We start from the raw sequence: 20,509 nt of genomic DNA, 5'->3' as shown, positions 1-20,509 counted from the left end.
TCTCATCTTTGATGAATAATGACACACACACACACCCACACACACACACACACACACACACAATAGAAAGCTCAGAGTCACTCAGCGGGCGATGGAGGAGCTATGCTTCGAGTTTTTATGCGTGGTCAAATCAGAAATGAGAAGATTCGTAGGAGAACCTAAGTCGATGGGCTGCGAAGTGGCAATGGGCACGACACATATTATTTCAAAAACCGATAGACGGACGCTGGGCTTCCAAATGCTAGAAATGGCGACCTCGCACCTGAAAGCGCAGCGTCGGAAGACCGGACCCCCCGTCTTCCAACACTGCGCTTTGGACTTATAAACTTTAGACCCTTGTCCAGCCGTGGATGTCTATCGGTTCATAATGATGATGATGATGATGAACATGTACCTACACCGTTCATTTCATTAAGTGAGGACCGATTTATAAAAACACTTGTGTAAAATCGGCAAGCACTTGCCTTAATTGCTTGTTCGTATTAGGGGGAAACGAACGACTGACACTATTTGCTTACAACAAATACTTGCCTGGCGAAGGTACCTGCTACCTACATACAATCGATAGATGGATATTAATAAATTAGATGTGTCATTCAAAAGGTTGGTGGTTTTTTACGACCTTGGTTAAGGTACCGGTGCAATTAATTATTTAGGCAACTTACAAACCTTGGTTCCATAAGGTTCGATTCCTGAAGTTAAACGTTTCTTTAGGAGTTTAAAAATTATGTTTTCTAAATTGATACAGGCGTATAGGAGTACCTGGGTAGGTATAAAGTAAAACCCGGGAGTCTGTTTGTACGTGCAAATCTCAAAAAGTGTTGGAAGGATTTTGTTTACGTTTTTACCAAAAGGTAGATAATAGGTGCCTCGGAGAAGATTAGGCCGTCCGATACCAAAAAGATTCAGCTAGTTAATTACCTCCAAAAACCTTGCGCGAATCAAACCTAGAACCTCTCCTCTGACCCCGTTGCAACGTACAACCACTGCACAAAGTCTAATGTTAAAAAAAAACAAAACTAAATAATCATGCTCGGATTCTAAACTATTCATTTCTGGATTCAATTACTTAGCTATGTTAGATTAAATTGGGCTGAATTTTAGAGGCTTTTCCTCCTATCCCCATAGAGGCTAGAGCATCATCATCATTCAAGTTCATTAACGCGGAAGCTACCCGCAGCGTCTCCGATAACGCCTAAGTCGATACTGATAACCGTGACTAATTGCAAGGCAACCACATGCGGGCTGGACTTGAAGAAAACGCGGAAAAATATCGATCGTGTACACGCCACCTGTTCACAATGGGGGACGCGCACCTGCCCGGCTTCGACTGCCACAATGGTTCCAAACGCCGACACGCGCGCACCACGCTACCACCCGCTCGACCCTAGAGCCACAACCCCCCAACCGAACAACCGAACTAGTGGACTGGCCATAGCTACGTCATACCGTCCGCGCGCCGTCGCATATCGATCGACCATCATCCTACCATACCACCATTGACTCATATAAGTACAACCCACGCACTCTTTTCAAAACCGTGATTCAGCAAGCAAACCTTTCAAATCTCAGTAATGTAGCTAGCCAACCATGCATATCATATCGGGATTGTCGCCGGCGTCTGGCGAAATGCTTGACGCCTCCATCAACTTATACGGGGACTCTGGAGAGCAGTGCGGATTTTTCTCTCTCGACCATGCGGTGCCAGAGTCTTCACACACTGTTGAAATCGAATACGTTTACGAACAACCTGAAGCTGAAACGTATGAGTATAATGAACCGACTGTTACTGTGATCAATCTCCAAGAAGAAAATCCAGTGCGAGAAGACCTTCAAAAGTATCCAGTGCAAACTAAAGAAGATGTTCAAACAAAGAAGAGTAGTGTTAAAAAGACGGTAAACATAGTTGAAGAGGATCAAGAAACTGATTTGACGAATCTAACATGGTTGCAAAACATAACGAACATTATGGCAGTACCACAGTTTCCCATACCACCCATGTCGCCGACCCCTCCAGTGAAAATTCAACCCCAAAATACAAGGTTGCAGAAGTTCAATCAAACTATAGCGAAGTGCCAGAAGGATTTCATGGAGAATAAGGAGGATTACCAAAGCAATAGTCAGAAGAAACCTCCTTATTCGTACAGTACTTTAATATGCATGGCGATGCGGTATAATAATGACAAAATGACGCTCTCTGCGATCTACTCTTGGATTCGGGAGAACTTCAAGTATTATAGGAATGCGGACCCCACATGGCAGGTAAGCACTATTCTACCTATAACTACTAGCTGACACGTCCTGATTACGCACGGGTGGTCTCAATTAAGGTTTTTTAAATTCCATTACAAGTTAGCCCTTGACTGCGATCTCACTTGGTGGTAAGTGCTGATGCAGTCTAAGGTTAAAGCGGACTAACTTTTTGGGTTTGGTAGTTTGGCAGTTTTTATTAAACCCTTATCGGTTTCTAAAGGGCATCGTATCGGAACGCTAGGGGAACTCTTACCAAGAGACACTATCTATTGGTGAAAGCTTGATTAAAATTCGTTTAGCGCTTTTTGAGATTAGAGCTGAGACAGATAGACTGCGTGCGGCAGGGTGATATAATACTCGTACGTTGTACAGTACGCGGCCGAAAGTAATGTACATCGACTTTTAGAAGAAGATAGCAGATTTGTAGAGCGTTGTCCCTGTCGTTGAGACCGACAAAACGTCATAATATAGGTATGAGAGACAGAGACAACGCTGTACAAAGCCGAAATGACATTCTAAAGGCCGATGTACATCACTTTCGGCCGCGTACTCAGTGTTTGTTAATTACTACTATTATGCGATACATAGATACATGGTTTTGGAGTAGGTATATAATTTTTTTTAATTTAAAAAAAATCGGTTAAGTGCGCTCGCACACGAAGGGTTCCGTGCCATCGTACAAGAAATAACACTTTTTTTTTAATTTCTTGGCGGTCATTTTGAAATCCTTATTATTTGTTGTTATAACGGCAATAGAAAGACACGTTCTGTGAAAATTTCAACTCTCTACCTATTACAATTATTTTATCTTTTAGAGAGGCATCTATCCATTAGGGAAAACAGAATGCACGAAAGACTAGAATATAGGTTTCTTTTTTGTCCCATAGGCGGTACTAGGTAGGTACTACCTAAATAAAATCGGCTCGGAAATTTTGAGATTCGATTTTTCAAAATTTCGCGACAATTGACATACTTTTTATAATCTAGATTGATAGTGAATTTATCTGCGTATCTATAGTAAATGTTTTCATAAAACATTTACAACCGCTTATTGCAATAAGCGTTAAATCTGCATCAGATAAGATATGGTGTAATTGAATTTTGTAAATTAATTGAACTGGAGTAGTGCCAATGGATACGAAGCGATTAGATAAAAGTTATTCATAATTTTATTAAAATGACAGCATAGGTAACTATGATTTTCAGGTCAAGCAGCAAACTGTATTTCTAAATTCTAGTTCTAGGTAGGTAAGTATATTTCATTCAGCCAATTTTGAATAAACCCAAGTGGCTTTGGTAGGAGGCCGAGCCTAGTGGTTTAAACGTCCGCCTCCTATTCGGGAGGTCGGGGTCGGTTCGATCCCGGGCACGCAAATCACTTTTCGGAATGATGTGCGTTTTAAGCAATTAAATATCACGTGCTCAACGGTGAAGGAAAACATCGTTCTCCATAATATTATTATCAAATCACAATCAAATTATCACTTTCAATCATTTTTGATTCAGTCGGTCAGGATTCATGACTCGATACTGTATTTCAAGCTGTATGTTTTCATAATCTATTGTAAAACTGTTCCGATAGGTGCTAGGTACATATAAAAGTAATAGATAATAGATATAGGTACGTTATACGTAGGCTAATTCATCATCATCATCATTAGCCTGTGGACGTCCACAGTTGGATATAGGCCTTCCCTAAAGAGCGCCACCACACTTGATACTCAGCCTTCCTCATCCAGCCACTTCCCGCCAGCCTTTTTGTATCGTCGGTCCATTGTACGCTGCAGGGCGTCCCGCACTACGCTTTCTTATATGCGGTCCCCATTCAAGGACTTTCCGGCTCCAACGGCTATCGCCTCTACGACAGGCATGACCTGCCCACTGCCACTTCAGCTTGCTAATAGTTTGGGCTATGTCAGTAATCTCCTTATTTCGGATCTTATCCCTCAGGGAAACTCCTAACATAGCCCTCTCCATAGCTCCCTGAGCAATTTTGAACTTGTAAAGGGGTAGGCTAATTAGGCGAAGTAAATTAATCATTACCTACTAGATAAGTAGGACTTTATGCAGCTTTACAGAACGGAAATAAGGGTACTTAGCAGCTGATACCGAAAGTGCAGTGGTGCGAACTGCGAATGACGACTTTTCTATATAGGGGTTTGAACTTTGAATATTTTATACGCGTGAGTTCGATTTTACACCACAAAATAACTCACTAATTTTCTATTGGTCTTTCTGGGGTAATAACTTTTTATTCAGTGAAAAATGAATATGAATGCTTGACTACACTGCGATCACATATCTGATGGCAATTGATGACGCAGTCTAAGATCGAAAAGCGCTTACCAGGCGGGTTATTCGCTAAGTCAGTTATTAATGAAAGCCAGTAGCTATCAAGTTTTTAATCCATTGAAACTTTGCTACGAAAAAACATTTTTATATCGCTCAGTGAAACAGCAATGTAGAATAGCTCCAACCAATGCCAAAGGAGTTTAAATGGAAACGGGTTTCGTCTTAGATTGAGGAGGTTTTAGACCTCAGTCTACCACGCTGGCGAAGTGCGGATTGGCACGCAGGTTTCCTCACAATGTTTTCTTTTACCGTTGAAGCAAGTGATACTTAATTGCTTAAAACGCACGTACCAGCGCTCGCCCGCATCGGGTTGGCGCGGGTGCTGTGCGGGTGTGCGGGGCGTTCCCTCGCCAATTGCCATGTCTACCTGTCACGTACTATAGATTTTCACCACAACTGGGCTATTACCGAGTTACTCAAATTGATAATATTGTCTTACAGAATTCCATAAGGCACAACCTGTCACTCAACAAAGTGTTCGTCAAGGTGGCGCGCTCCAAACACGAACCGGGAAAAGGAGGGTTCTGGAAACTGGACCTGGCTCACTTGGAGGGAACAAAACGTATATCAAATAGACCCCACAAGAAAAAGAAGCCCAGCGAAACGAAGAAAGACCCTAAAGTTACTGAAGAACAAATAGCAATCGCCAATATACCAATGGACATCAACGATATGACAAATGAATTGAACCAAGCTGTAACCTTGCATTTGCCCGAGTTTACCCTACAATCGCTGTCAGACATCGATATGGACACAAATATTGGAGCAAATGTCATCGTCGAACCAGTGGCGCCTCCTCCCCTAATACCGGAAGATGATTTGTCATCCTTGCTGCTGAACCCTACGGATTGGGCGGACCTCCAGTTGGATATGTTGGACAATTACTTGGATTCGTGTTTCAAGTAAGTCTTGGTTAGATACTGGCCGTCTGTAAAACAGTTCTTGCAATGCATGAGGGATTTACTTGTGGTTACGTCGTATAAAAGCACATGTTAGTGTGCGTGCCTGTCGAACCAATCAGTCGCGAACAAGCTCGCAAATGCACACATTCGATACGACTTAAGCCGAGTCACCGAGGCGGGCAAGGCGGCTTTGAAGTAAACCGCTTGGCAACGTTCAAATTCTGTGTTTCAAACGTTAAATTTGAATTTAATAAATTATAGAAGTCCTGTTGAATACCAAACTTTAGCAGGTTCTCTGTAGTACTTAAAGACAAATATTTCCATATAAAAATTATTTGCCAAGTCAGAAATTTAAGTATTAAATAATTCGTTTTAAACTTTTATTTCAGCTTATTTCAAGATTTTATTTGATCGAGTGAAGTACTTCCTATTGTGTATCAAAGTAGCACATTCTTTAGACAATGTCTTTAGGTATATTGTATATTTTTAGCAAGGCCATTATTTAATAGTAAATACCTAAAACATTTGATCTAGCAAACCAGTTTTTTCCGCTTAGCCTCAGTGACGCCCCTTAAACCTAAGCATGAGCCACTCGTGAAATGCAAGAACTACTACTTATAGAATATACTTTATAGTACCCAGGTATTTTTTTTTTACTAAGGTTCACTCCCCAAATATATTTATTTAAATAAATATCTAGCGACTGTTGTAACGACGCAAAGTACAATTCAGCTCTCAGCACTGCTATCTGAAGTTTGACAAACGCCTCTCTTTCTATCATGTAAATGTAATAGGTAATTGCGTATTTGAGGAAATTTACTTAACAAGAGAGATCGGGGAGATCTTTGTTAAAAAAATAGGTAATCACTTATAGCTTAAAGTTTCAATGGCATAAGCGAAAGAGTATAAAATGATTCGAGAGAGTGTAGGCAATTCGTAGCAATATAAAATTTTCTAATATTAACGACATTTAAGTTTAGAGAAAGCCTTATTTAGCTGTATAATTATTTAATTAATAATAACAACTTTGAAAATGTTGATGTGATTTGATAACATATGTAAATATTGTAGGTAGTGTGTGTAAAAACAATTTTAATTTTTAGCAACATTTTCGTTTAACTGGAAAAAGTGTTGGTAAATTAAGATTTTCAACAATATGAAAATTGCTATTATGGATTTTAGTTGTTCAGAAACAATGAATGAAATAAGTTGCTCAAAGATAAGCTCAGCAATTCATCTCAGATGAATACAATTAGGATGAATTTAAATGAAACATATAAAACTTATTATGTGCTGAATTGCACAAATTTATTTTAACAAAGTCTATTCATTTAAACAGTATTATTTTTACATTTGTACAATAAATATTATTGTAGAAATTTTAGAAATTAGGTAGGTAGTACTTTTATGTATTTTTTTTACTATAGTAAAAGACAATTTTACCGCTCAGTATTAAAAGGTAAAACCTATTAACATTTCTATTTGCACAATTATTAAAGTAATTAATAGGTATAATATAATAAATTACTTATTTTAAATTCAAAATAAAGTAGTACCTAAGCAAGATTTGGTAAGGAATGTGAAACATATTATTATTATTTGATTACTTACTTATTTATTTTAATATTTGATATTTCTTAAAATTTATATATTGGTACAGTTATGAAGCAAAGTGCCTTAGCAAATATTTTTAGAAAGAAGCTAAAAAGTGTAATTTCACAATTTTTCAGCTATAAAACATAATGTGAGAAAAGTAAAATCTACGAGTTTAAAACATCTTTAATATATTAAGCTATTTGATAATAACCAGATTTTTATAATTAGCATCATTAGCTGCATAAAGAACATAAAATTCTTGCAATCTGATTTCATACTATAAAAATATGTATCAATGTTGCATACTTAATTATATTATATTTTTTATTTTATTTTTATTTTGATACAGTTTGAGTTTTAAAAGAATTAGATGATTAACTAATTATGTTAATTAATTAATTTTATTTCATCCTTATTTTTTATAATATTACCTTCATTTTGGCTTATTATTTTTAGAATAAGAAATTCTATTGTATAATGATTGACCTAATAAATCAGACAATCCGTCCAGTATTAATATATGCAGTAACTGCATTGTATCTACGTTTTGCTCAGCACAAAGTGAAATATTGTATTCATATATATTTTTCTTATATAATATCTTTGATTAACTTTATTAAGGTATGTTAAGGATTAGATTTATAATAGAACTAATATATAGTCCACCCAGCGAAGCTACAGAACTGTCGTCGCCACCGACGACGCTAGTAAAATTCAAAATTGAAATGTACTTATATTATGTAGATGAAAATTGTCAGTTTCGCTCCAAAACCATCAACTAGAGAGGGCGGGCTAGCTAAAAGAAGATAAAACATTGCTGCCGATTTGATATTTAGGCTTTTAGAGTAATCGCATCTCTTACCAGTTGGCTAATCTGCTATACACAATCTCTAAAATATAAACTAAACTAAAATAAATGTTTTCATATTGCTCGGCTACGGTAAAGTACGGAAAAGGATGGCGCCAGATTTAGACCAGTCAATTTTGTTGAGATTATGTACAACAGAATTAACCATAATGTTATAATAAAAGGTCAGACTTTGACAAATCTATTTAAGTTTAGAACTCCTTGCCACTTTATGTGCCAGTTTCGAGCATTATATTTCCGTTCTTAAAGAAAATATGCACATACTTTAAATTTAGTTTAGAGAAATAATATATCAGAATCGCCACCATTTTTTTGTATATAATGAATTGTTTTTATTTCCTAGTCGAAAGTTACTTAAGTACTAGCACAAAGTAGGAAAGTGGCGTTTTTAATGTTATTAGATTTAGATGTACTTAGTTTAGGATAATCTTCCGTCCGAGGTGTCTTTATATTAAGTATATGATGTAGGTAAACTGTGAAAGCGCGTCACACAAGGGTCAACTTTAAGACACTTTTTTGTAGAAAAAATATAAACGGAAATGAGACATATTATATTATACGAATCGTGTTATTTGTAAACAATTGACAAACCAAAGATTTTGTCCTGATTACATATTAGAACAAGAAAGAATAAGAAGAACTTATTAAAGCTTGCAACATAATCTAGTCAATTATAAATATTATTCTTTGCGATATATTATTACTATATTTTTACAATATTAGTTAAATGTTTGGTTAAAGTATATAAAAACTAAAAAGTAGGTATTTTGTACAATCCAAGTGGATTTCTGTAAAAAGCATCACTTTCTATAAAAACTATTTTTCAGATAAAAATAGCTAACAAAGTTTAGCCCTAAAAACGGAGGTCTCTAGTATTCATAATATTGATGTATTACTTACTTGTATATGACGTATGTATAATGTACGAATCTTATTTCAGTAGTGGATTTTTGTAAGGCGAGAGCAATAAAGTGAAATTAATTGTAGGTTTTTGTGAAATTAATGGTATGCAATATTCAATACAATATATCTTTTAAAAAGATCAATATTATGATCAAATACTAATATCGATTTTGTGCCCGATTGTACATGAAGTTTTTTACATGAAATGTTTTGGTGTTACGTAAGTCGTAATGGTTGTTTCAGAAACTCAGCTCAAAATAATAATATTATGTACGGAACTTTATCTGTAGAAGTGACCTTAAATAAATTAATAAAAGTATAACTTTGGTGTTTTATTTAATTTAATAATAAATGATTACAGTATTTATGCAGTGGCTGCACTATAGAGGCCCAAACGCACTGCTTACCAGATTGTAATAACATGCTTACCCTGGCTTTAAACTTCGTGCAAGCCACTGACAGTATGATTGTATAATGCGTACAAAATGAGTTTTCACGCGCTATTTCAACTTTATGTGTCAACTGTCATTTTAAAAGTACGATTTAGTCCTTACTTTAAAGGTGAACCGTGAAAGGATTTTTGAAAATTTTACCCCTAAAGGGGTAAAATAGTAATTTGAAATTTGTGTAGTCCACGCGAACGAAGTCGCAACCATAAGCTAGTTCTCTACAAGTATTTAAAAACCTTTTCTACTTCCAAGTAAGTAAGTACTAAATATCTATTTCTATGGCACATTTCTTTTTCTATTTCCTTTATATTTAAATACTTCTTCTTGTCATCTAACTGGACAAATTTTACAAAGTAAATCATCAAATAACCTATTTCTGCAAAATAAACTCTCACTTGGTAGAAAACTAGATTTTATAATCGTATTTTCAAAAAATATATTAGCCATCATAGCTATTGCCGCATTTATATTACCACTTGGCAATGTTGGCAACACTGAACCATCGACAACAAAGAGATTGTCTATTCCTAAAACTTTAAATGACGTATCAACTACAGACTGTTTAGATTCAGAGATTCCCATAGAACATGTGCCTACGGGATGGTAGCTGGATAATGTTAAATGTTTTACATAGCATTCTAAATATATATCTGAAAATATATCAAACTTTTCACATCCAGGAAAATGGATTTTATTTAACTGAGCCCCTACAGCTTTCATAGCATCTGTTTCGACTAAATTTATCACAGTTTTAATACTATCAACTAAAGTTTTTACATCATTTGGATGTGATAAATATTTAGGATCAATAATAGGCGGTACATTCGGATCTTTACTACTAATTCTAACTTCACCTCTACTTTTAGGGTGTAGTATTAGTGGAAAAAAGGTTGCTGTATGCTTATCAAATAGCTTTGAAAAATAGTTGTCCCAAACAACATCAGTTATACCTAAAGATTTTCTTAATTTGCTACCTTTATCGGCTGTTATTCCAACTGGCAACACAATGAATTGTACATTTGGTACTGTGTTATTATCTGTGGAAATAAAACCTACAACTTCACAGCCTGGTGTAGTCAATGGTCCTATTCCATTAACGAAATATTTGTACACATTAAACAGATTCATTATATCAAACATCCCTACAGATTGTGGTTCATCAAATAGAACTAAATCTAAACCAGTACCAATATGGTCTTGTAGATTTTTTCCAACTGGCAACTCTTTAACCACAGATATATTAAGAGATTTTAACAATTCTACCGGACCTATACCAGATAATTGTAAAAGTTTTGCTGAATTAAAAGTTCCAGCACTTACTATTACACCTTTATTTGCAAGTAATTCTAATTTTTTTGGATTATTAATTTTAACACCTATACACTTTTTATCTCTAATTACTAATTTTTCAACTAGCACATTTGTCAAAACATACTTGGATGTATCAAAATTATCAGATGTTGTCCACCTTTTACCTTTATTTTGCGTTAATACAGCCTTCATAAAACCAAGATTATTCTGATTGTTTAAACCCTTAAAACCTAATTCTTTTGCAGCATCTAAGAGAATATCACTTAATTGACTATGATATTGTAAATTATGTAGAGGATAAATGTTGGATTCTATATAATTAAATTGTTCTTCTATATACTCTTTGGTGTATTTACCGTGGAACCAACCAGTATAGTGTGATGTGTTGCCTCTGACGTGAATCATATTGTTCAGTTTTGATGATCCTCCTAGCATTTTACCTTGGATTAGTTTGCATTTCTGGAACAAAAGGTAAAATTATATTTTGCTTTTGAATACTAAGTCACTATGTGTTTTATCTTAGACTGTATCATAACATCCATACCTTTAAACTAATATTATAAATGCAAAAGTGTATCTGTCTGCCTGTCTGTCAGCTTTTCACAGCTCAACAGTTTAATAGATTTGGTAAGTCGTCATTAAAATTTCTAAATTCTCAAAATACTTACAGAATCTTCCATAGCATGGCAAGCATTTTCCTGCGGCACAGTTTTATACTGCCAATCAAATACAGATCCATGCAGTAGAGGTCCAAAAGCTGGTATATCATGGAAAGGATGTCCTCTGCCCCCTGCTTCTAGTACTATAAAGGTGTAGTTGGTTTCCTTTGACAGTCTGTCTGCTATGAGAGACCCAGCTGTGCCTGAGCCTACTGGAATATGATTAAAATCTTATCTTAGTAAGTGTACACATAAAAGGAGAAACTGCCGGACATGAGATTGACTAATCATTCTAGAAACTTTAAATTCACTAAGAGATTTACAGAAACTTCACTTAAGCAAAGTCAAGAATCAGGCGGGTCAGGTATTAATTAACATAATATTTACAGGTAACTAAGGTAGTAGTTTTTTTTTTTTAAGGTAGTAGCAAGGTAAGCAAATATCAAGAAAGTTTTTTTTTAAATATTTTTGTATAAATCTGTGAGAGTAACGAGCAGGACTGAAGAATTACTGGGACCTTAAATTATGTATTTAATGTAAATTACTTACCTATTATAAAATCATATTCTTCCAAAATATTATCATTAGAACTTGAAAGCAAATCGTAATAATACACAAGGTAAGTAAATATTGAAAACAAATGTATGCACACGCTAAATATGAATAATTGTAGGAAATGCACGGGCGACATATTGTTATTAATAAATTTTAAGATTTTCTGAAAGAAATACTAGAAACAAAACAAGAAATAAGTAAGGTTATGTTTACATATTCAGCTGTCAAAACTTAAAATGACATTTTACTTTTTTTGCTTCAGATTCTGGGCCTTTAAGTATGACATTGATTTTAATGTTGCACTATGTAAAATTACACCGCAAAAACAGGGTGAATTTAGGCAGGGTAAAGATTTTTAAACTATGTATCTCATTACGAATTTATTGTTGAGATTTTAGATTTTAGAAGACCTGTGTAAGGATAGAGATATTATTTATTACTCCGTTTATTTAGTATGCTGTTTGATGCACAAGATTGATAGGAAAAGGTGACATTTAAAAAAAGCATGACTTCAGCCTTAAGCTAATTATAATAATATAATTTTTACAATCCTAATATAAATGAATCACATTTCTTAAGATTAATAAATAAAAATGATTTTGTTATAAATTAAAAAAATATACAGCTGTTATAATGTACTTAACAAAATAAATACATGCTACTAAAATCAATATACAAGTACCTGTTGTAAATATATTATTATAATCTTTATCGCAATTTAGATCTTGGTATAAAATAAGCACATTATTTTTACTAATATAATATTAAAATGTAACTATGTATACTTTCGTACTTCGTTATATTTGTAGAATTTGTGGTTCCAAATTTAATCTATCTATAGTTTCTTGAGGCATACAGTATGTGGGATTAACCTGTTTTATACTAGTGTTGCCAAGTAACGAAAGGCCTGCTAAACCGAACAAAGTGTGGAAGGGGTCCGTTATGTCTCCTGGTCGGTCGCTGAAACCCCCCGTTTCAGCATCTTGGCAGGCTAGAATGTACTGTTCTAGATTTTTCTTGTCAACCCAGTGTATCCTGTTTAGCATTGATAGGGAGGACATGACCCACCTGAAAGAAAAAAAAATTCAAAAAATACTAGCTATATTGCCTGCCATATTATGTTGCAGAGTGACTACAGACTGTACATTTGTGGAAATGTCAGAAACCTTCACGCAAGTGCCAACGACAATTGTACCAAAATTCAACTCAATCGGAGGAACGATGTTCACGTATATGACTATAGATAACGAATGTGGAATTTAAAAGTCTGCAGTTTTTCTGTTTGGTGACGGTCTTAAATACGAACGGAAGTAGCACAAACGTTAATTTCGACTTAAAATGTCTGAGTTACTCTCAAGTTGCGCCTAAAGAAGCTTTACTTCAGAAACCCAGTCAAGTGCGAGTCGCACTCCCACACGAAGGGTTCCGTACCATTGTACAAGAAATAACGATTTCTAGTGATGTAACCACAAATTTAGGATTTTCGAATTTTGCAGTTTACTCATGCTATAGGATAATGCTAACTGCCATATTTCATGATTCTAGGTCAACGTGATGTACCCTATAGGTTTTGGTTCCCTTGCCGATCTTGACAGACAACAAACTGATCCTATAAGTTCCTTTTTAGGGTTCCTTTAAGGAAAAGAAATAGAAAGTCGTGAATTTGTGGTTATATAACAAAAAAAATTAAAATGTGTTAATTTCCTAAATCACTTAAAGATGGCGCTTGTTAAAATACGATGGTATGTTGGTCATGGAACCCTTTGTGTGCAAATCTGACTCGCACTTGACCGGTTTTTTTTCCTTGGATATACCACACCATAAAAATTTTAATATTTTCTTACCATGAATAACACAAGTCCGGCAGTTTCTCAGGCCTGCCGTTAAGCCCACCGCTGGGCAACTGCCGTTCGCACAGCCACCACGCAAGCTCGTCTGCTTTTAGCGCGTCCATACGCTTGCATATTGATAGTGTGCCCACACAGCAGTAGATTAAACCTGCAAATATTTATAATAATAATCTTTTATTTGGGACCATAGCGCACAGTTTACAATTATACAAAACACAACAACACCAAACAAACGTACAGAAATAACCGGCCAAGTGCGAGTCAGGCTCGCGCAACGAGGATTCCGTAATACAGTTGTATTTTTTCGACATTTTGCACGAAAATTCAAAAACAATGATGCATAAAAATAAATAAAAATCTGTTTTAGAATGTACAAGTGAAGACCTTTCATATGATACTTGATATAGTTATTAGTTCGCGGTAACAAGCCCAAAAAGGGCAAAAGGCATTTCATAAGTAAACTAAGGAAAACTTAAGTATTTTAGCATGTCAACAAACCTGCATGGCTCTCAGAGCCAGGCTTGGATCCGAAGCCGCCGTCGAAGTTCATACAACTCAGCACAAACTCAACCGCCTTGCTCACATCTATCGCGTCCATTCGATGTAGAAGCGATAAACACATCACCGCACAGAACGAGAATCTTGTGTCCACTTCGCCCCACATATCACCTGTTAAACCAAAAATTCAGTAAAAAAAAAACAAATAGTGTGTACAAGCTTACGTTTTATTTTATTCCGATACAAGTTAGCCCTTGACTGCATTCTTACCTGGTGGTAAGTGACGATGCAGTCTAAGATGAAAGCGGGCTAACCTGGAAGGGGTATTGCAGTTTTGAGTAAACCCACACCCCTTTGGTTTATACACGGCATCGTGCAGGAACGCTAAATCGCTTGACGGCACGGTTTTGTCAGTAGGGTGGTAACTGGCCACGGCCGAAGCCTCCGACCAGACCAGAAATTAGAATGTCTACGTCATAATAGCTATAAGCATGCCAAGTTTCAGCTCAATCCGTCCAGTAGTTTGAGCTGTGCGTTGATAGATTAATCAGTCAGTCAGTCAGTCACCTTTTCGTTTTATATAATTAGATTAACAGGCGTATTAATTACAAATTAAACAAACAAAAAGTGTAGACTACACTTATCTTAATCTCTAATCTTACTCGCGGTTTAACTATAACCAAATGCGCGCAGGATTTCATTTTCAGGGTTCCGTATTTGTAGAGAAAAAACTTATACTTATACCCCGACATCTCGTCCTGCGCGTCCTATAGGTGGTAGCAATGTATTATAGTATGTAAATCGAGGTAAAAATCCGAAAACCGTGAATTTATGGTTACATCATTAAAAAAACAAAAGTGTTATTTCTTGTATGATGGTGTAGAACTCTTGTGTGTGTGAGTCCGAAACTTGACCAAGAAATAGAAAGATTTTATTTATGGGTATGGTTTTTTTTTTTTTAAGAAAAGAATATTAGCCATGTTAAATGACTAATATTCCCCTTTCCTCTCTAACTAAGCGTCAGGCTCGTGCTAGGAGTAGGTACGACAATAGTGCAACGGGCGGGGTTTGAAGCGTCGACCTTTCGGTTTTCAGTCCACTCCTTTACCGGTTGAGCTATTGAGGCTCTAAAATGGTTAAGGGTTATATGGTACAGTGGAAACTCGATTAACCGCACTAATTGTTGTCGTTAGGGATTCGGATAATCGAAAATCCGGTTAATCGAATGTATGAAGAAAAGCGGATTTCGTGAATATTATGTAGTTCACTATAATAGTATTTTCAATTTTCAAAGTAAGATAACTATACCAAGTGGGATATTGTTATGCATAATAATTTTTGATTATCGTACAAAATGGCGGAAAAATTACCCGAGTATGGAACCCTCGGTGCGCGAGTCTGATTCGCGACTGGCCGAACAATTTTCGGTTGGTAGTCCGGATAATCGCGTATCCGTATAACTGAGGGCCGGATAATCGAGTTTCTACTGTAGTTTAATTATACCCATAGCCCTGATTGAGTTTTTTTTATTTACACAAGTAATGCTTGGCTGCAATCAGACCTGCTGGCAAGTGATGATGCAGCGTAAGATGAGCGCACTTGCCAAGATGTCTATGAACTTAATCCTAATAAATAATTAGTTACCAAAGAAGCTGCCATCCTCTTGCTGCAATGAGGAAATATATCTGACTACTCCTTCAACGTCTATGGCATCTAGTCTGTCGTACATAGCCAGAACCTGAAATAAAAAATCCTATAACATCACTACCCCTATTATAAATGAGAAAGTGTATTTGTTTGTTGGTTTATTGGTTTGTCCTTCAATCACGTTGCAACGGAGCAACGGATCGACGTGATTTTTTGCATGGGTATAGTTTAAGATGTGGAGAGTGACATAGGCTACTTTTTATCCCAGAAAATCAAAGCGTTTCCACAGGATTTTTAAAAACCTAAATCCACGCGTACAAAGTCGCGGGCATCAGCTAGTTAAATAATAAGCTTTAGCGATAAGGACGCCTTTGCATGCTACAGCTATTAGTTTAAGATCTTTGTATGTTTTCTAATGTTTACTTTGAGTTGTGTGCAATAAAGTATAAATCCATACTAATATTATAAATGCGAAAGTGTGTCTGTCTGTCTGTCTGCCTGCTAGCTTTTCACGGCTCAACCGCTCAGCCGATTTTGACGAAATTTGGTACAGATATAGCTAGCATCCCAGGTAGGACATAGGCTCCTTTTTATCCCGGAAAATCGAAGAGTTACCACAGGATTTTTAAAAACCTAAATCCACCCGGACTAAGTCGCAGGTAACATCTAGTAAATAAATAAAAATAATATAACCTAGTATGGCTACTATTCTTTAAAAATAACCTAAACTACCTGAACAGCACTTAGTGTGTATAGCATGTGAGGGTCATGGCCATTGCTTGCTGAGATGCCTCCACTCTCGTTGTCTTGACATGATGCTATGAATGATATTATATCCTCTTTGGGCATTCTGAAAGTTATAATGGTTTGATCAGAAACCCTAGGTGCTCTAAATAGTCTAAATATATAAAAGAAAAAGGTGACTGACCTATCAACGCACAGCTCAAACTACTATCTGGATTGGGCTGAAATTTGGCATGCAGATAGCTATTATGACGTAGACATCCGCTAACAAACGATTTTTGAAAATTTAACCCCTAAGAGTGTAAAATAGGGGTTCGAAATTTGTTTGTTAGCATAAGCTAATTTTAATTTTAATATAAAATAGAATTAATTGAGCATCTCTCTTCCTCGTTACTGAGGTTAGTTAGTGATCTCTTCGCATTAATCACATAATGGTAGAGGTTTTAGAGGTAACTAGCTTGTGCTCGTGACCTTGTCCACATGGACTGCACAAATTTCAAACCCCTATTTCACCCCCTCAGGGGTTTAATTTTCAAAACTCCTTTCTTAGCCGATGGCTATGTCATAATAGCTATCTGCATGAAAAATTTTGAGCCCAAGCCGTCCAGTTGGTTGAGCCGTGCGTTGATAGATCAGTCAGTCACCTTTTCCTTTTATATATTTAAAGATAATAATATGGTGGACCCTCAGATTCTTTCACATATTAGCTGACCTATTTACTTCTATAAGTGTATGTTTAAGATCTTTTAATTATTAAGTAATTGTGGAAAATCTATGGTCATGAAGCAAGGGTGCAGACATGTTTGAATTCTAGCCCCAAATCTCTTATGAAATAAAGCTGTTAGTTTAGTTGTTAGTTTAACTTTAAATGAAGGGGAAGATTCTATAGTATCTCTATGTAAAAAGTAAGAGTAGATAATATGAAGATTTTAGTTCAATGAAGAAACATGCTTTGACGACTTACCTTGACGATTGGTCCATAAGTTCCATAGCTGTGAGACTCCAGTATATGCCAGACATTCGGAGGTACTCCGTCATACAAAACTCGTAATCATCCTTGTTCAAACCATACCCGGCTAAGTAGTCCGAATGTTTATGCAAAAGCAATGTTTTTGGTCTATCTTCGGAGAGCACAACATCCTTTGTTTTGAAAGACATGGCGCGAATAATCAATAGTAACACTATTAGCGTGTTACTTATGCAACTATTTAATTAAAAAATATTATTATTATAAAAGGATGACAAAATGATAAAATCAAACCGAAAATCGAAATTGCACAATTTATTTGTTTACTTCAAGCACTAACGTCAAAATCAAATGACTTATGTTTGTCAAATTCACAGAGTATCAAACTCTCATCTCTGATTGGTCATCATCATGATTCAGTGTTTCCACTTGTTATTGCTGTTTTACCCTAGTTTCTGTAGGAGATCGCCCTAAACTTCCCATAAAATTGTTTGAAATACCATGAATTAGCGCTGTTAACAACAATTTCACGTTAATTTATTTAACAATATCATTTCACGTTTTTAATATCAATTCATGATCCTAAAACGTAAGTCTTGTAACATAGACGTAGACATCCGCCCCGGAGGTCGGGGGTTCGATCCCGGGCACGCACCTCTAAATTTTCGGAGTTATATTGTGTTGGTCGCCGAAAGGTTGGCCATGACGATGACCCAGTACTATGAAGAGGTGAAATTAATTTACTTAATAGGGTCCTGACTCGTGACTCATGGCATAGCCACCAATCAAAATGTATGGTCTTGAGAGTTTAAAAATCTATATGTAGATTGGGGCCGACTCTCTAGTACACAATCTCTAAACTAAACTAAATTAACAGGTCTAAATCTATTGCTATCCTTTTTCGCAAGCAACATTATGAAAGGGATAGCAATAGATTTAGACGTGCCATTTTAGTTTAATTTAGAGATTGTGTACAACGGAATTAGCCACAAATATATTATTATAACTAATGTAGGTACAGTAGGTACTCGGCCGAAAGTAATGTCATCGACCTACATCGACAGATAGCAAATTTGTAGAGCACTATCTCTGTCGTTGAAACCGACAAAACGTCATGTAGGTATGAATGACAGAGACAACGCTCTACAAAGCCGAAATGTCATTCTAAAGGTTGATGTAATTACATTAATTTCAGCTGCGTACTGTTCCTAGTTGAAATATTGTTTTGGTAGGTACATAAAGTTTTTTTTATGTCCAAGTAGATCTATGAATAAAAGTACCCAACAGAAGGTCCAAATCAACTCATCAGCTGTTTATCTATTACTGAGATTCTAGTAAAATAGGTATCATCATCATCGTCATCGTCAACAGCTGATAGACGCCCACAGCTCGACATACTAGGTCTCTTGTAGAGACTTCCACACGCCACGGACCTGCGCCGCCTGAATCCAGCGGCTCTCTGCGACTCGTCTGATGTCGTCCGTCCAACTAGTGGGGGGTCTTCCATCGCTGCGTCATTCGGTGCGAGGTCGCACTTCCAGCATCTTAGGACCCCAACGTCTATCGGTTTTCCGAACTATGTGCCCTGCCCATTGCCAATTCAGCTTCGCAACCCGTTGAGCTATGTCGGTTACTCTAGTTCTCCTACGGATCTCCTCATTTCTAATTTGATCACGTAGAGAAACTCCAAGCATAGCTGCTCTCTCCATCGCTCGCTGAGTGACTCTGAGCTTTTTCAAATCCCACCCGTTGCACTATAAGTGTCGTACCTACTCCAAGCACAAGCTTTACGCTTAATTGGAGGAGAAAGGGGCTTATTAATCAGCAATTAACTTGACTAATAAACTAAAATATCGTCGAGACTCGAGGTAGGTAGCAACTAGCAACTTAATCGTACCTACCCATTGACAGATTTCCTCGAAGTTTAATACTTTCGTAACTAACTATAACTAATGATTAGTTTATCTTTATTATATCTGATTGAAAATTATGCATGGTTTGCAGCACGTCTTAGCAATAATAATGACGTGAAGAAAATATTATGCTTTATAGTTTTACGAGCTATGAGAGATAACAAATTATCAGATACAAGGGGGCAATAAACAATGAAGTTGACCCGTTCGATAACGCTGTGTAAAGACTCGGTCACATCAATGCTTTTGTAATGCGACCCTTAATTAAAAAAATAACTTTTATGTCACCCAGCAATACGACCTTTATCTATAGATACCTACATAATATAAATCATCATCATCATGATCAACCCATCACCGGCTCACTACAGAGCACAGGTCTCCGCTCAGAGTGAGAAGGGTTTTGGCCATAGTCTACCACGCTGGCCAAGTGCGGATTGGCAGACTTCACACACCTTTGAGAACATTATGGAGAACTCTCAGGCATGCAGGTTTCCTCACGATATTTTCCTTCACCCTTAAAGCAAGTGATATTAATTAATTACTTAAAACGCACATAGTTTCATAAAGTACACGAGTAAATATCAAAAAGTAATTTTATTGTGCTACGGTTGTGTGAAAGCGCATACCACGTACCACCACGAAAAAAACGCGAAAAAAATATGAGTACCCTTATTATCAGTACCCTTATTATAAATGCGAAAGTGTGTTTGTTTGTTGGTTTGTTGGTTTATTGGTTTGTCCTTCAATCACATCGCCACGGTGCAACGGATTGACGTTATTTTTTGCAAGACCTGGAGAGCAGTGGCGTGCACAGGAGTTCAAGACAGGGTATGCATTTAGGTATGAACTTATTTTACGGCAGGTTATAATGAAAAATAAGCATTGATTTCTTACAATGAGGGTAAGCAGTGCGTTTACGCTTCTATGAGCTGCACGCCACAGCTTGGTACCTACCTACTTAAGTCCGTAAGAAAATGTGGATAGGAATTCCTTGCGACGAAAAAGTCGCACAACCAATGTGACCGGGTTTCAAGTTTTT

The 20,509-nt window shown here is 36.4% G+C and overlaps 3 protein-coding genes across 3 annotated transcripts; 1 reads left to right on the top strand and 2 right to left on the bottom strand.

Annotated features, from left to right (window-relative positions):
- The first annotated feature begins 1,229 nt into the window (after positions 1–1,229).
- LOC117987432 (forkhead box protein J1-like) lies at positions 1,230–5,801 on the top strand. The gene is made up of 2 exons (XM_034974443.2): positions 1,230–2,262; positions 5,047–5,801. Exons 1-2 carry the CDS (start codon positions 1,591–1,593, stop codon positions 5,509–5,511), a joined length of 1,137 nt encoding a protein of 378 aa, XP_034830334.1. The 5' UTR covers positions 1,230–1,590; the 3' UTR covers positions 5,512–5,801.
- Positions 5,802–6,790: 989 nt separating this feature from the next.
- Positions 6,791–12,233, bottom strand: LOC117987431 (glucose dehydrogenase [FAD, quinone]-like). The gene is made up of 3 exons (XM_034974441.2): positions 11,843–12,233; positions 11,303–11,505; positions 6,791–11,093 (listed from the first exon to the last, which is right to left on the bottom strand). Exons 1-3 carry the CDS (start codon positions 11,982–11,984, stop codon positions 9,651–9,653), a joined length of 1,788 nt encoding a protein of 595 aa, XP_034830332.1. The 5' UTR covers positions 11,985–12,233; the 3' UTR covers positions 6,791–9,650.
- Positions 12,234–12,358: 125 nt separating this feature from the next.
- On the bottom strand, positions 12,359–17,907 carry RabGGTb (geranylgeranyl transferase type-2 subunit beta). Its single transcript, XM_034974444.2, has 6 exons — positions 17,552–17,907; positions 16,576–16,693; positions 15,841–15,934; positions 14,197–14,367; positions 13,693–13,846; positions 12,359–12,916 (listed from the first exon to the last, which is right to left on the bottom strand). The coding sequence occupies exons 1-6, from the start codon at positions 17,743–17,745 to the stop codon at positions 12,646–12,648; spliced, it is 1,002 nt and encodes a 333-aa protein (XP_034830335.1). The 5' UTR covers positions 17,746–17,907; the 3' UTR covers positions 12,359–12,645.
- Positions 17,908–20,509: the final 2,602 nt, after the last annotated feature.

This window comes from Maniola hyperantus, chromosome 13 (assembly GCF_902806685.2).
Source record: "Maniola hyperantus chromosome 13, iAphHyp1.2, whole genome shotgun sequence".
NCBI lineage: Eukaryota > Metazoa > Arthropoda > Insecta > Lepidoptera > Nymphalidae > Maniola > Maniola hyperantus.
The sequence above is the reverse complement of the archived record's forward strand: the minus strand, read 5'-3'. Positions and strand labels throughout refer to the sequence as shown.